We start from the raw sequence: 18,090 nt of genomic DNA, 5'->3' as shown, positions 1-18,090 counted from the left end.
CACTGTAGCCCAACAAACCCCGAGTATTTTATAGCGTAGGGTGCAAGCCCGGGCAACGATAGCAACGATAGCTCACCAGTCATGTGTAATTCTGCGGTCCCGCTGCTTCGCATGTCTGAAGGGGAGGCCGCCTAACTAGTGCGCGAGGAGCGATATTGATTTGGGCGCACGCCGTGACAGGCTGAAAAAACTGTGTCAGATTAATGTGCAAAAACTATATAATAAAACTATATAAGACTACATGCCTTTATAAGACTGAACTTTTATTTAAGCGCACTCACAATAACGAAAAAACGTTGTGATTTTGTAAGTGTTGTGATTTTGTAAGTGTTGTAAGCTGCGCTGCTCTGTATTGTTTTTGGTGAACTTGAGCGCGTCAGAAAATGAACGCAAACGTTTTTTTAAATGGTCAGAGTCAGTCTGCTTGCTGTTTTCCCGACGCGTTCATAATCATTAGTCTACTTCTGCCGGTGCGCTCTTAAAAACTTCATGCATGCGGCTGAGCGCTGATTAAAACTATGGAGTAAATTAAAGAGGAGAATTACGATGCCGAGTCGAAGTCCTGAGCCCAAACCTCATTTAAATTAAATTAACAAATATTATAAGTAAAAAAACAATAGCCCATGTTTAGAAACCGTTTATAAATTCTTTCCGACATGAGTTGGTCCGGTGTTATGCGCAGAGCGCCGGGAGATTTCCTGAAGCTCAGAAATCACTGGGCATGTTTTCTAAATAGCCGCTATCTTTAATAACTGATGGAGGTTTTGAGCTGTATACACACGCATTCCTGCCTAAACAACTCTTAAAACTACACCTGTAACACAATAAACAGTAATATTTCAAACATTCTGCAGGCTGATATTTGGAGAAAGGAAAGAATAATGAATAAACCAGTTGTTGGGTCAAAATAACCCAACCAGGTGTTCATTTGTAAACTACATCTCATATGAGCCAACATGAGCAACCCAACAATGTGTTTAAAGTACCTGAAATAATCCAGAACTTAAATAACAATAAACCGATACAGAAATACGCTGTATAACGGTCACTGTTGTATTTACGGCAACGAGCGAAAATGTCACTTTGCGCCACCTGGCGGCCATTTTACGAATGACTTTGAAATGCAACTGATTTATTTTGGCCGCTGACGTTTTTACGCGGCGGTGAGCGCGACGGTAATAACCATTCCAATTGATCAACTACTGTACATACATTACTGAAAAGGGAAACTTATCCTCCTTACATATTACTCCCTCACCAAACAACCATCCTAAAAGAAATAAGCAAAATTGAGTAAATATAAACATAAACAAGTACACGGGAGTATAATAAACATGCAATGGGTACAATATAATGAGTCCAGAGGTGGGCGAAAGAACCTTTAAGACAGCCAATTCATAAGGAAAAATCCCACCTTGCCAGCTTTTTTGTGCTTGACAGTGCATTCACCACCAGGACTCGACCCTTATACTGTACACGTATGACAAAAACATTTAAAGCCATGGACGCCATTTAAACAGTGAGTTAGGGTCCCTGTAGAACAAGGATAGTGTGTCAAGGTTTGCATTCCCCTCTTCCATTAATGTCTTACGAGTTTCGACTGTATATTTCGTCCTCACAGTTCAACAGCATCAATAGTGGATTTCGGAATATCAAGACGTAAAAAAATCTAACCACAGTTCAGCTGTAGGGAGAGCATCCAGCGCACTTTGCCAGGATGTCGGTGTATCTGTCCTTAAAATATCATTCCCTAACATCACTTTAGTTATGGTTTTCGATGCCTTCATGTAGACGTAGTCAAATCTAACCATCCCACAAAGATAATTTGCAGCCCAATCCTCCTCAAGTTCAATACCACTACAAAGGCCTAGTTCAAGGTGCTTTTAAGCTAATATGCAGTTGTCCTTTGCTTACATTAATGTCAAACATTTCCTGTGCCTTTTGAATTTTGATCCATTTGAAGTCATTTGTCACGACATTAGCCATGGTAATGAACTTCTTAGTCCACCTTGGGTGTTTTGGATGCCAGTCGGCCAGATCATGTCTGAACTTGTCCGATCGCTTCTTTGAGGACTTTTTCACTACCTTTTTCCATACACTACAGCAGACTGTGCAAAAAACCCTCCACCATGGGTCAGGCACTGGTTCCATCCTGCAATACATACGTGTATAGCAGAAACAGACATCAGAACAAATACAGGGACAAAACACAAAACATACTTTTACTGATACTAATACACATGGATTAAATGTTGAATTAAAATATTGTAGCGTTTTACCGCCAAGAAGGATGTTGGAGAGACGAGTGAGCTTACTTGCTGCCTAATGCAATGGCTGGGAGTGCTTTATTTTATACCCACAGTCAAACCAAAGCATGCCCAGCACATTCACACAAAGCCTACCTCCAATTCAGCCTAAGCATACCAGACAATCCGGACCTCTTACCTGGTCCGGATTTGCCTTGATTTTTGATTTGCCTTGCAGCAATGATTTAAGTGGTACCATACATCTTTACCTTTAACTTTTACAGCAGTTGAAATTGCCAACACTTCCTTGTATGGTCCTTCTCTTCTAGCTTGGTCCCACCTTCTTCTGAACACTCGGATAAACACCCAATCGCCAGGCAGCACTGTTTTTTCGTCTGTTTCCTCTGTCCTCAGTTTCTTTAGCTGTCCTCTGTCTGGTGTTGTCATTTAATATGGCTCCCTTGACCTCAGACCTGTTGTCTGAACTGATTGTGTCTGGAACTCCAAATCTTGGTATCACTTTTCTACACAAGAATTTTGCTACTACCATTGTCCTTAGCTGATGCTACAGCTTCTACCCATCTAATGAATCTATCCACAACCACCAAGATGTATCGTTTTCCTTGTATCCTAGGTTCCCCCATGTCCACATAATCGAACATCATATGTCTGAACGACTCTGGCTCTGGAATATGTCCTATTGGTGATGTGAAGTGCTTTCTATTGTTAAATGTAGCACAGATGTCGCAGAACTGTGATAGCTTTCGATGAACCATAGGACCTAAATAAGGTGGCCACCATGCCTTTGGGATTTTTTTAAGCACCTCTCGCTAAATGATCATTACCATAAACTTGCTTTATCAAGGTTGTGAGGAAACTTTGTGGGGCTACAAAATGCCCATCTGTACTTCGCCATACATTAGTGTCATAATTTTTTGTTGCTCCCCTTGCAAGCCATTTACGAATCTCTTCTTCTGATGCTGTTGCTAGCATGTCGGCTAATGAAGTTAAATTTGATGTGGGGGGTGCGTAATCTTCAGGTATACAGATGTGGCCATTAAGACTGTGTGTGTTTTCCCGCGAGATTTCCCGAGAATTTAGCGTGCTGCGTGCCGCGACTTGTCGTAAGCAACATTCGGGAAGTTAAATAGATGTGTTGTGCTTCACTGAATATCCGCCAGATGGCGCATGGAAGGACTTTATCTAAAAGCCGGACCAAGTACTGTACAACGAAGAACTGTGTATAATCACATAGCCTAAAACAATGTTGTTTTAAATGCTGAAGCAAACATGAATTTTATTTTGTTTTACAACAGATCTTTTATGATGATTGTGTGTATTTGTGGTTCATATAATTTTCATAATGATGAAATGAGATGCCCAAATTCGTGCTTTAAAATTTCTAATAAGTTTCTTATATAGTTTTTGTAATGTCGTAACAGGGACAAAACAATAAAAGACATGGCAATTCCTCGGATTAAATGGTATTGAAATTCATTTAATTTCTTGATAGTAGGCTATCTGATAGTCTTAACTATGCGAATGTCCTGATTCGTGAATATGCCAACATGTCTTATTTAAAACGTTAAAATGTGTCGACATCATCAGAAGACATGAATGAACTATATATATTATATTATTAAGTAAATATTATTTTATGAACACGAAGTTCTTCTGGCTTTTTATAATAATCATCATATTTGCTGTTTGTGTTCAGCATTTTATAATTATTTCATCCATTATTTAACCACGGCTGGAAATAATAGCTGGAATGTGATGTGATTGTGAATTTATGACTGAAATAAAGCTGTTCGTCTTTTGTAAAGTACTTTCACTTTACAAAAGGCAGCGTTTTTATCAAAAGGTTTATAAACGCGTGTTGTACAGTATATACAATGCTCAGTAACTGTAATCCCACTTCTCACCTTTCATGTAGGTCTGCTCGGACTTATTAATTCGTTTTAAACCCCTCAAAAATGCGTGTGTATACAGCTCAATACCTCCATCAGTTATTAAAGATAGCATCTACAGTGGTGTGAAAAACTATTTGCCCTCTTCCTGATTTTTTATTCTTTTGCATGTTTGTCACACTTAAACAATCAAACCTACATGGCCCTGTGTGAAAAAGTAATTGCCCCCTAGCAGCAGTAACTCGTGCTAGTAATTAATATGGTAGTCAATATTAATTCAAAATAATGTTTCTTAGCATTATTTTGTATTATTATTGACTACCATGATAATTAAAATAAGTAACTAGTTTACTAGCATGAGCTTATGCTGCTACTGATTTTATTTTAGCTCACCTGTTCAGTTTTATGGCCATTCTTTTTAAAATATTGTCTTTATAGATTTATATGTTGTTTGTCTTGATGTTCTTTTCTTTGTTTCTTTGTTTTACTAATATGACCCAATATATGTTCAGTGATACTTCAAATAATATGTTTAAATAGCATTGATTTCTGTATTGTGGTATATTTTTATGCTAGTAACTGGTGTCAATTTATCTCTACATTAATGAGCCAATGTATTATGGTGTGGGCTGCTGTGGGCCAGAAGGTCAGGGCCACTTTTTGGTTCCAGTCCGCCCCTGAATAACGAATGGAGAAAGCGCAGTCAAAGCCCGGGGATTCTGCGTTCCGCGGGGGCCAGTCGTGAATAGCTGACGCACAGTAACAGCCAATGAAATTGAAGCATTTCTGCGGCTTTCCATGTGGTGTGGCGTTGCTTAAATAATAGTATAAAATCGTCCAGACCCTGGTTCGAATCCCGCTCTGGGTAAAAATTTAATAAATGTGAATCCTTTGTTTTACACTTTTTGCTTATGATAATCATTCAAATAGAGCAACTGTGAGGTGAATGCTAATGTGTTTTATAGCTTAATAAAAAAAAATCTCAATTGCAATCATGCATTTAGTACTGAAGCATAACTTAATAATATAATGGCATGGTTATATCGGGGGGCTTTTTAGCGCATAACACCAGCACTGGGAATCGAACCCAGGCCTTCAGCATGGCAGGCAAATCGCCTACCACTGAGCCACCAGTGCCCATGTATACTGAAAGCGCATAAAAACAATAAAACAATAAGGCTAACATGTCATACATCTTTGTAGTCCTTTTGCGCACACGCGTGGGTGCGTTATAATAATAATAAATTTGGAGAACTACTACTAATAATAATTATAATTCTAAATGGAGAAAACGCAGTCAAAGAAGTACCATCATTGAAGGAGAGAAGAAAATGAAGAATAAATACATATCAGTTTGAGCTTGACACGTTTATGAGCTCTGTCGCTTGCTGTCAATGGGTGCCTAAGAGACACCACACATTTTCGGCTTAAGTAGACACACAATACTTCAGACTGAAACACGACTGGCCCCTGCAGGTAATAAAGGGCATTTTCACAGCTTGCCTTTTCTCAAAACGTGCGTTTTTAAAGGCCAGATCTGTAAGTAGTTCTTCAGACTCTGGACTTGAGCCTGGTTCCTCATCAGGATTAATGCTCAACTCTTGTGAACTTGGTCCATTATCTATCTGTGGACTACGTTCTGTTTGCATTGTTAATTCTGAACTCATGTTTATTTGGTTTACTGCAGCTTTCTTTGCTGCTTCACCTGCTGCATCATTTCCGTCACTAACACAAGTATCATCTTTTCTATGTGCTGTACATTTGACTATGGCTAGCCTTGATGGTAGTTTGATTGCATCTAACAGTTCTGATATTGCTTCTCCATGTACCAGTGGTGTTCCGTCCGTTTTTTTTTTAAACCTCTTTGTGCCCATATGGGGCCATACAGGTGAGCTGAATCAGTATGTATGGCACATGCTTTTTTTTCTGCTAGCTTACAGGTGCCTGTCAAAGTGTAACTCGGCTAACTGGGCGGAACAGGGTTGTGGCACATGTTCTGCTTGTACACTTCTGAATGTTTTTTGTCTAGAGCTGGTGTTACTATAGCATAGCCTGCTTTATTGCTATCCCCATCTCTAAAACATTATCCATCCACAAAGAATATACAATCTGGATGTAACAGAGGTTGATTTTCTAAATCTTGGCGTGTCTTTAGATATTCTGCTGACACTAGGTGGCAATCATGTGGATTTCCCTTAGCTGGAGTCATTATACGATCTGCTGGACGGTGTTGCTAACTTAGCGACTTTGTCACTAGATTTAGCGACTTTTCAGACCCTCTTGACGACTTTTTTTAAAAAAGCGCCTAGCGGCAAATCTAGCGACTTTCCAAATGTCGCCAGTACTGTCCTGTAAGCGCAAGGTCTTGCTTTTCCAGTACAGTTACTCATCTCCCTGTGTCTGCTCTGATCAGTGAGCGCTAGCTCCGGCTGAAAGGAGCGGCATATTCCTGTGACCGCACGGCAGCTGACATAGATGTGAATGAGCTGCGCATGTGCAAAGAGTGTTGTCACGGACCAATCACTTACCTGCTTCTCCTTTTCCTAAAATAAACTATTTAATTTGAACGTTTCTTTTTCTTTTTTCTTTTTTTTTTTTTCTGATGCACTTATATTACTCACTGTTACAGAGCTTAAGTTCATTCCAGTTTCCGAACTTGTCTGAGATCGTTTACTGAGCTACATCTGATTGACTGTACGTGATTCTACTTACGTAGTGATTTTGTTTAACGCAGTTATAAATCCGGATTCCGGAATTATTTCATTGCAGAGGATGTAACTGCTGGTTAATAAGTTCTGTTGTGTTGTCTGACAGAAAATATGTAACGTAATTAATAACAGTTTTATGTATTGGACACGTGCGGAAGGATTAGGGTAAACACGCAGAATGCAAATACAACTTAATTACGTCATCAATATGCAAATATACACATGACGTCATTTAGCGACATTTGGCGACTTTTCGAGCAGACTTTATCTACTTTCCATTGAAAATAGTTGGCAACACTGCTGCTGGATTTACTGTCTGACATTATTGTATAGTCAATTCAGGTGCAGAGAGTATTACATCATATCCTGTTCCTCTGGCATTTGTAATTACAAACGCTGGGATGGTCAGAAGTGCGTGTAATGCGTGAGTGGTGTATAGTGTAACCGGATGTCCTATAGTAATAAATGAAGCTTTGTGATAAGCGAATGCTGCCGCCGCAGGGAGGCTTGCCTTTTTAATATTATCAAGTGCTGTACTATAATAAGCAACTAGTTGCTTGCTGGGGCCTTGTTGTTGCGTCAGAACCCCTGTAGCAAAACTGCCACACTCCGAGACATACATGTGGAATGGTTTATTATACTCTGGACTAGCAAGTGCTGGTGCTGTACAGAGTTCTCTTTTTAGCTGTTTAAAAGCCTCCAGTGCTTCAGGCATTTATTCTAACACTGCACTATATTTTGTTTGTCCAGCTGCTTTGACTATTGCTCTCAGGGGTGCTGTCTTTAATGCAAAGTCTCAAATCCAGTCTACTAAGTTCTACCATGCCTAGAAATGATAGTATCTCTTTTATGGTCTGTGGTTTATGGGCTTTTAATATTGCTTCTACATGTTCTGGAGATATGTACTTAGATGTTTCTTTTAACACTCTGCCTAAATACTTTACCTCCTGCCTACAAAATTGCAGTTTTTCTCTACTAACTTTATGTCCATTTTCAGCTAGTACTGTCAAGACTCTTAATTAATCTGGTTAGCATTGTTTTCTGGTTGTTCTCACATTGTTCAGGGGTGGTGGTGTCTGATTTTTTGTTTTCTTTTTTCTTTCTCTTTGCAGCTGTGAATTCTCCCAGCTGTATTTTGTGTAGCTGGGTTGCGATTGACTTAGCAGCTTCCTTGGCTTTCTTCTTCTTTTTTTCAATGTTGGTCCATGTAATGTACAATGTGTGCCTGAAATGTTTCCCATAGTAATGTATTAGCCCTATCACTGGTTCTAGGGCTTTCTGGACTTCTTGAGGCATGCACTTTTTCATCATCATTCGGAACAGGTTTTTACTTGTAACTGTTTGGTCCTAAGAGCCTCCAGTTTCTTTTTTCCAGTTGGTCTGGAAATCATTGATGAACCTTACAGCATTCTTATCCTCTCCCAGTGTTATTGATTCCAGTTTTCCTGGATTCATTTTGGTGGGATAGGCTTTCCGCAGAGCATCCCATTTCCCGTTTCTAAGTGGTCCAAATGCTAGGGTGTCTCCTGCATTTAGCTTTTATGTCTCCTACATAAAATAGCTTTATGTCTCCTACCGCTAGGAGGTGTCCAAGGGTTTTTTTCTTCCAGCTGTGTTATCCATCTTGTGCACTCAATCTTGTGTCATATCCATGAATGACCATGGCACATATTGATACTGATTTTCTTTTGACACGAACAAGTATTGTCCAGCCTCAGTGTACTCTTCTGTCAAATGCTCTTCATCTCCACCATCATACTCCAGCTTGCCTCTGTCTCCTCGTCATACTTGCTCGATGCTTGCTTCAAACCTGTAGATTTTCCTACCACAAATGGTTCTGTCAGAGCTTTCTTAGCTTCCTTCAAGGTGTTGTTGGTGATTCGGCTTTCTAGTTGACTGATTGCTTCTTCAATGGCATCGCTGTCGGCATCTCCGGGAATTACCGGTTGACATTCGCTACTGCACACTTGTTCTCCACTCCTTGGGTTTGTTTGGTCACTGCGTTTTGGTGCACTCGTGCCTTAACGTCCACTCTCCCTTGTCACACTTTTCTTTTAAAAGTAAATCTTTTCCTGGATTATTCAACAACTATCTATATGGTTTACTCTGATTTGACTCTGGAATTATAAACTCCTATTCGCAGTTAGTTAAAGCTTCTTCTTCGCTTATCTGCTCATCCCAGTTAATCTCTCTAAATCCGCTTATCACATGTTCTTATCTATCTATATTTAATATTTACTTATTGTGCATATACTATAACCACACGTATCTTTTAATACTATATGTATATATACTCTACCCATATGCTATTGTCTTATACGCTCTTATTATTAATTTTTATTATAGCAAGTCAGAAAATCCAAAGAAGATTCTTTTATCTACTTGTTAGATTATCTCTAATACTGTATCACTTATATATATATATATATATATATATATATATATATATATATATATATTATAAGGAGATTTAGGGGATTTCACTATACTTAATTTTATAACATTTTGAGAAAATTCATTAATTTGTTCATTCTGTTAAAAAATTTCTGTAGCACTTTACTCTAAAAAATACAATGACCCCTCCTGAGGATATAACGCTTTATTAATGTGTTTGAATAGATTAGATCTACCACAGCAGATAATAAACTATGTCATAATTGAAGCCAACACCAGGATTATGCCTCGTTTCGTTGACAGGAACGTGGTTCACTAAGCTGTTTATAAAGTTGACACCGTTTGTTTTTTCATTTTGTAATCTTTCTCGTGTTGACCTTGTACTGTACAATGTATATTAATTTTTTAAAAGAATTGATGTAAATAAACCACATATGCAGTTGATTTACCAGAAAGGGCGTTTCTGTTTTTTGCGTGCTAAACTAAACTTCAGGGTCAAGTAATAGCGATTTTATTTGATAATATATATATAATAGTTTGATTGACACAAAAATGTAGGGAAAAATTAAGAAACACACTGAAGTGGAATCTGAACGAAACAATGCTAATAAGTTCAAGCTTAGATTAATATATAAACTGATTAATATATTAATATTAAGATTAATATATAAACTGGTCCACTCCGTGACCGCTGAAATCCGACAGACGGTGATTGGATGTTTACCGAGGGCTCAGGGGAGGTGTGTGTGTGTGTGTGTGCGCGCGCTGCAGCCTGTCCCTTTTTCAGCGGATTTTTCCTCTACCGCAGATCAGTTTATCAACTTTATATCAACAATATATTTAATATAAAAATTTTAGGAATATATTAACATGTGCAGACATTTATTTGAGGGTGCGCTGCCCCTCTTGCCCCTGCGTAGAGCCAGCCTCGATTATACACACACACACATATATATTACATACATATATACACACATATGTATATCTTTATACATTTGGAATTTGCATCTACATTCTCTGTTGCATGTATAGAATTAGTTTCAGCTGAAACTCATGATCAATGGTGTTAGGGTACTTATGTAGTGATAATTACTTTCAGCCAAATCATTAAAACTAACCGTAGACCATGGCACTCTCTGGAGAGGGGATATAAAGGCGTTATTCATACTCATCCTCTACAAGAGCGCTAAGGACTTTTTTCTTTTTTTTTTCATCTGCCGTTTTTTATTCTTCCTTTGTCCCCTTAGAGACCGCTGATTATCAATGCGGGAATGAATGGCACATTGTCCAAGTGCAAGTTTATCTTGGAGCTGAACTATTTGCTCCTGGTGAAAGCACCATCTAGCTATCATTGTGTGTCAGCAACAACTTCCCATTTAAAACAATAGGCGGTTAAATGACCGCTGAACTGCGTTATAAGTAATTAACACTGGCCCGGCGCTTCTAGTGTTAAACCCTTTACAATGACTAAGATCTGTTCAACATTACTGTTGAAATACACAGTCCTAAAAAGGGACGTTTCTTTTTTTTGCTGAGTATACTTATGTATTATATTCTTACCCATACACATAGATTTAAATATAGGACTTAAATATAGGACTTAAATAGGACTTTAAACATAAATATAAAGCATGCACACAGTTAAAAGACACTTTACACACACATTCAAACAGCACACGACACAAGCGCTTTTTGCATTTTACAACAATTTCAAGAATTTGAGTACTCAAAACGATATCAACAGTATAACATGTTTTTACACAACCGGCGGCCCAGAGAACTTTAATACCACCTAAAGGAATTTTTCAAGAAACAATCACATTGCGTTCCTAGCGATACCTCATATACATAGGTTTTAGCCCTAGGACAAAGGATTACAGCAAAACCACCTACAGAACTTTTTCCATGATAAACACCTGTCCAGCTCCGCGTTTTAGATACACCTCACCGCATAGTGTGTTTTATACTTAGCACCTTATTACAGGACTTTGTTCCACCTGCCACGTCTGGGAATTTGCTTACATCCACTACCTACTGATTTGCAGGAATTTTCCCATCTGGGTCCAGCCCACTTGTTGGGGATTCCACATAATACGGGCTCTAGCCCCAGCATAGTGGCGTAAAAAACAAGAACTTTTGGACATCTCCAAATACTTTGTTACTTTATCCAGTCTTTTTTTATATTAACATGAATATATCAATTCATCAATATTGCAACATTTAACATTACTGTGTTCAATATACCGTGGGAGTTATTCCCTCCAGTTGGAAACACGCACACTAACAGACCATAAACTTTAATGCAGGAATTTGATCAAACAGGTTTTTTGCTTACCTTTTATATGCCGGCACACAAGTTGTTGGTCTGTTAGCACGCGATGGTCCCAGGTCCCCTGAGGGGCCCTCCGTGATGGGGGATTTTTCTTCCACTTGTAAATATTGCCCTTAATTTAAAATATTAAACATATACTGTAACTTTAGTAAAAAGAACCAAAGAAAGACTCTGGACTCCGTCCCGATCTGGATTAAGTAAGGCAGGATTTATTGCAGCAATAAAACCCAAGTATGCCAGCCTTGCAATGCTTAGGTTGTGAAACCAAGCACTACTAAAAGCAGACTGACTTGACTGTGACATACAGTACATGCTCATTTTATAAAGTTTGCAAGGGGAGGGGCACACACCTCGTCCCCTTCTAAGTACCTTTTTTCCATTCCCTAGTAAATTATTAACCCATTATAGTCCAACTTTTTCCAGTAAGTTCACCAATTATAATTATCTTTTTTCCTTCTATGTTCCATTACGTCATTTACCTTGTCATCTGACTCCTTCCTGTGCTTATAACTTTTTCCTATTATAATTCATTTTTCTTGCAAATTGTTTTCCATTATCTTTGCACTTTTCTTGTTTAATTTTAAAACATATTTGGGTGGCGCTTAATTTTACTATACATTCCTAGTTTTATCCGATTTACTCTACAGTTCTCAAGAGACAGGCCATGGGTAAGCATCTCTGTTACGCTATTTTAATTATTTGTCTTAGTTTTTCCGGTTTACTCTACAGTTCTCAAGAGACAGGCCATGGGTAAGCATCTCTGTTACACTATTTTAATAATTTGTCTTATTTTTCCAATTTGTTGTGTTTATGCACAAGGTACACCCTATCTTTGTGTTGCTTGCTTGGACGCTTAGCATACGTTGGCGTCCTTGGACGCTATATGTTTGCTGTTTCTGTCTCACTTCCGTTCTCCTCACCTTGCTTTTATATTATTCTAATAAGATTAACATTCTGTCGATTATATTGCTGTATGCACAAGTATATTTACATAAAATATGCTTACACATGTACAAATTGTGTGGTGCATCCGGGCGGCGATGGCTTTTTGTAGGTCTTAACACGGTCAAATAACACACAGGTTGTGCGGTGTGCCTGGGTGGCGATGGCGCAGGATGTTTGGGCTGTCATCGTTGCTTGCAACTACATTTAGGGCCCAAGCATAATAGGGTGTGCAGGACTCCCTTGTTTTCCTAAGGTTTTTTCCCCCCACATTTTCGGGCTTTTTGGGTGTCTTAACATGCTCAAAAACTCATGAAAATTGGCAGACAGGATGGAATCTGCTGCCATTAGGATGCCTGAGAGTTGCGTGGTGTGGGGCACACACATGCATGTATGCACACATTTAGAGCTCATTGAGCTGAATAACTTTCACACTGCATGTCCTGGGCTCAACTCAGCAGGAAGTCACACATGATGGATTTTGATATACTCCTCCTGGGGAATTTATACGATCACCACCAAACCGGGCCGATGTGATGTAAAGATGTTGAGGATGCAAAATTATAGAGGGATTTTTGATATCTCAAACTGGTCAGTTGTGATGATGCCTTAAACTTATGCTGAAAAGTGATAAATAACTTTCTGTGTGGCATTATATTGAGTGACAGTATTTTCAGTGACACGTTTACTGTGATGAGTAACATTATAGTGTAATGCTTGTTTTTCAGCATCTGTGGCTTATTCTACACACATACACATCACAAATGTTAACACTCACACACACATCTCACACACACATACTCACATTGGTCTCTTTCTCTCTCTCTCTCACAAAGACACACACACACATGCACGCATTTAACACTCTCACACTAACATTTCTCACTCTCACACGCGTATGCATGCACACACACACAGTTGTTGACAAATACTGTATTTAGGGCCAAGCCTACATCAGGCGTATTGAGTCATAGTGTGTGACATGTGCATGTTGTGCTTGCACACATGCACACACATTAAAAATTTTAACACTATCACACTCACACAGACACACGCATGCACATTTTTGTAGGTCTTAACACGGTCAAATAACACACAGGTTGTGCGGAAGGCAATGGCACATGTCTGATGTGTCTTTGCTTTTTTACTCATTGTAATTGTAGGTAATTAGCTGGATATTAAAATGATTTTTAACATTTATTTTTTCCTGGTAAAATGTGAAATACTTCAAAAATGTTAATTAATATTTTTTTATTAGTTAGTGTACACAGCCATGGGCAAAAGTGTTGAGAATGACAAATATTAATTTTTATGACGTCTGCTCCTTCTGTGTTTTTAGATATTTTTGTCAAATGTCAGTATGATATTCTGAAGTATATTTAGCATTTTAGATGTATCAATGACTTTATTGACAATTACATTATGTTTATGCAAAGATTCAATATTTGCAGTGTCGGTCCTTTTTTTCAAGACCTCTGCCATTCACCCTGGCATGTGGGTTGACCACAAGTTCTCAGTGGGAAGTGAGGAAAGTTTACTGTCTACGGACCAAAATTGAGAGTTTTGTTTCTTAAGACTCCTAGTTATCCGTTTTGCCTTATGTAGGGATTGCTCATCACCAAACTGTTCTTTGGAAAAGTTGAACTCTACTATCAGTCCTGTGTCATGCCAACAGTAAAGCATCCGGAGACCTTTCATGTGTGGGGGTTCACAAATAATGAATAGTACAAAAACATCTTCTGAAAGCAACTTCTCCCAACTTGAACTCGTGGCTAATCCTCAAGAGGTGGGTGGAAAAAAAAAACCCACAATTTCTGACAAAGACTAAGCATTGATTATGCAAGAATGGGCTGCCACCAATCAACACTAAAAATATTGACTCTTTGTATAAACTCAATGTAATTGTTAATGATGTCACTATGACACTTATGAAATGCTTATAATTATACTTAAGCAAACCATAGTAACATCTAAAAACACTAAATCAGCAGATTTTGGGGAAAATTAATATTTGTGTCATTCTCAAAACTTCTAGCCACAGCGATATATGCGGTGTATATACGACTACGGACTACGGTTCGGAAGATCCCAGGTTCAAACCCCACAACCACCAAGTTGCCACTGTTGGGCCCTTGAGCAAGGCCCTTAACCCTCAACTGCTCAGATGTGTAATGAGATAAAAATGTAAGTCGCTCTGGATAAGAGCGTCTGCCAAATGCCTAAATGTAAATGTAAATGTATATATATGCAGTATAGACACATACAGATAACTCTTAATAAATTAGAATATCATCAAAAAGTTTACTTATTTGAGCAATTGAATTCAAAAAGTGAACATCAAAATACTATATGTTATAGATTTAAGACACACAGACTGGTATATTTCAAGTGTTTAATTCTCCTAATTTAGCTGATTACAGGTTACAGCTAATAAAAACTCCAAATTCAGTATCTTAGAAAAAAAATATTGTGAAAAAGTTTAATATTGGAGACTCATGGTGTCACAATCTAATCTGCTAATTAACCCAAAACATCTGCAAATGTTTCCTGAGCCTTTCAAATGTTTTTCAGGCAGGTTTAGTAGGCTACACAATCATGGATACACAATCCCAACAACGCAGAAGAGCCGAAGGCTGCCACTGTAACAGAGCAATGTGGGCTTCCATAACACCTTGGTAATGCCACAGATTGATTGCCTCCATGCCACACCATGTATGGACATTGCTTCAGTAATTCATGCAAAGGGAGCCCCAGCCAAGTATTGAGTGATGAACATGTTCATTCTTTTCAGTAGTTCAACATTTCTGTGTTAAAAATCTTTTTTTTTATTGGTCTTAAGTAATATTATAGTTTTCTGAGATACTGAATTTTGGGGTTTCATTAGCTGTAAGCCGTGATTGTCGAAATTAGTAATAAACACTTTAAATATATCAGTCTGTGTGTCCATATAATAGGAAAAAATAAAGAATCTATATACGAGTTTAACTTTTTGAATTGAATTACTAAAAGTTAATTAACTTTTTTGATTCAATTTAATTTGATTCAATTTAATTTGATGATATTCTCCTTTATTTAGAGGCAACTGTGTGTGCATATATATGGGTGCCAGCAATTAAACTACACCACTCTCATGATATTTATGTATTTCTTTTTACTTAATTTTGCCACAGACCTACCAAGCTACTCGGAGTCCCTCATCCCTCCAGTTGCAAAGGAGATTATGCAGCGAATGATTCAAAAGCTTGCCACAGAATATACCTCAAAAATTAATTCAGCTCAGGATGTTCCCCCTTCCCAATCAGTAATTAAAAGCTCCAAGTACCAAAGCCTGCCAAAAGCACCCTCGCTAGACCCAGCTGCCAACACAACCAACTGTCTTATTGGTTATACAGAGACTGACACCATTATTGCTGCCTCATCACAGAACCCTGTCCTCTGCAAACCTTTCATGGCTGAACAGGATTCTCCACTGGACCTTACTGTAAAGAAGACTGGTGTTGAGCTCAGTAACCAAGGTAAATATTTTGATTTACAGCTAAAATAAAATAAAAAATAATTAGTAAGCAGCTGCGTTAAAATATTGGTAAAGAGGTAATAACAGTAAAAAGGGCATAGAGCATAATCATTAATCTAAAATGAATTTCTGGGCTTGTGTGCTTCACATTTGTAAACAGTCTTCAATTAATACAGTTCATGCTACCTTGCTTTTTTTAATAGACTTCAGTAAACACAGATATATTAAAATACTAAAAAATAAGCAAAAAATAAAAAACAATCAACTACCTAAGACTTCCTAAAGTATAGAAAAATCACAGGAATGGTGCATGTTTGTAAAAGTGCTAGAGAAGGAAAACAAGGAGTGTGTGTAATGTCTGGTAGTTTTCAGGCCTACTTGCACTTTTTAAACATTTTTAATTGTGGTGAGATTAGTAGTTTCTTCTATTGCTCTGCTAATTGCTCTGATTTCGTGGTGTCTCATAGGGCTGCACGATTAATTAAGGGGGGTGGGGTGGTGGATAAAATTTTCATTTAGCCCATTAGGCTGACAATCGTATCCAGAACAACTTACAGAAGTGCTTTGGAATTTCTATCACTAGATATATCCTAACACTGTTTGAAAGGTTTTTTTTATTTTATTCGGGCAGCTACTGAAGAAGCGATCTGATTGTTGCTCAGGGAGATTATAAAATCGGATGGGATGAACACCAGTTTAATTTTACTGAGATTAAGTTTTAGTTGCCATCCAGGATGAGATGTCTACCAGAAATACAGATATCCTAATGGAAACCTGAGTGTCTAATGGAGGAAAGGAGAGATTAATTTAAGTGTCATTACACATAAAGGTGCAGGAGGATGAGGACAGATATTAGTTTAGCTGGTCTAGCTGCATAGAACATCTCAGTGACGGACAGAAGGGCAGTCTCAGCAGAATGTGCTGGATCCTTGAGTTTCTTGTGAATGGAAGTAACCCTTGCCCTCTTAAATGAAGCAGGAACAGACCACAGTAACCAGAAAACAATACAGTGTCTTGCAAAAAAAAAATTCATACCTTTTAACTTGTTTTCCACATTCTACGTTTTGTATAGATGATTCCAGAAGAAAGCCATAAGAATTTTAATTTGTAAGTTCATATGGCTTGTCACAAACTACAAATGTGGCTTCTTCTTGCCACTCTGTCATAAACGCCTGATTTGTGGAGTGCACGAATATAGTTGTCCTATGGACAGATTTTTCCTAGTTTTGTCTTGGTAGGTGATGTTTTTCTAGTCTCAGGAGCCTGAATGCTTTTTCATTACAAGGTTGATTTTGTCTTTTTTTTAATTTCTCCTAAAGTTAAGAGACAGAACTGAAATACAACCTGAGACTTAAGGAACATTAAAAAATCTGAGATGTACATGAGAAACAGAACTGCATTTGAAAAAGAAGCAAATCAGCAATATATAAGACAATGATGACCAATGAGATTAAAGCCAGATATAAATAAGAAGCAGGAAACACATGAGAAATATTATAGTTTTATTAAACATATAAAAAACCCTTATTACCGGACACATAATTTAAATTAACTGCATACAGTGATGAGCCACAACTAGCACCACCCGAGTCTCCATACTGACCTCTGTTCACCACAAAATGAAAACTACCAGGTTAACAATATTAAAAATAAGTAAAAATAAACCTAAAAAAGATAGTAAGTGTCACACTGCTCAACTCAAAGTATGACAAGCTATGTGACAAAGCCACAGCATTGTGACAATCTTCCAGTTAAAAGTATCAGTCAAAAAAGAGATTTTAAAAAGGAAGGCTACAGGAACGGGTCAACGCCTGAAAAAGTTCTTTCATCATCAGTCTTCTCTTGTGATGGATGTCCAACAAGTTTGTCCAAGGCCTGCAGCTCCTGCAGTTCCTTAGTATCCAATGGAACAACAAAAATGTATTAAAACATTTGAGGTTTACCTAAATACTATTCAGCCATCCATTCCCAACTGTCTAAAGGTTGAGAGGTGGGCATGATCTTGCAGGTGAGCTGGTGCTTACCTGACTGATAATGTCGTGCT

At 38.0% G+C, this 18,090-nt stretch overlaps 1 protein-coding gene across 2 annotated transcripts in view; it reads left to right on the top strand.

Annotated features, from left to right (window-relative positions):
* Nucleotides 1-18,090, top strand: part of lcor (ligand dependent nuclear receptor corepressor) — a 126,823-nt gene that overhangs the window by 19,921 nt on the left and 88,812 nt on the right. For both annotated transcript variants that reach the window (XM_053491573.1, XM_053491574.1), the window contains exon 2: nucleotides 15,703-16,047. In XM_053491573.1, the coding sequence (XP_053347548.1) occupies nucleotides 15,703-16,047 (345 nt within the window). The remainder of the gene's footprint in view (nucleotides 1-15,702; nucleotides 16,048-18,090) is intronic.

The sequence above is a fragment of the Clarias gariepinus genome, chromosome 3 (assembly GCF_024256425.1).
Source record: "Clarias gariepinus isolate MV-2021 ecotype Netherlands chromosome 3, CGAR_prim_01v2, whole genome shotgun sequence".
Taxonomy (NCBI): Eukaryota; Metazoa; Chordata; class Actinopteri; order Siluriformes; family Clariidae; genus Clarias; species Clarias gariepinus.
The sequence above is the reverse complement of the archived record's forward strand: the minus strand, read 5'-3'. Positions and strand labels throughout refer to the sequence as shown.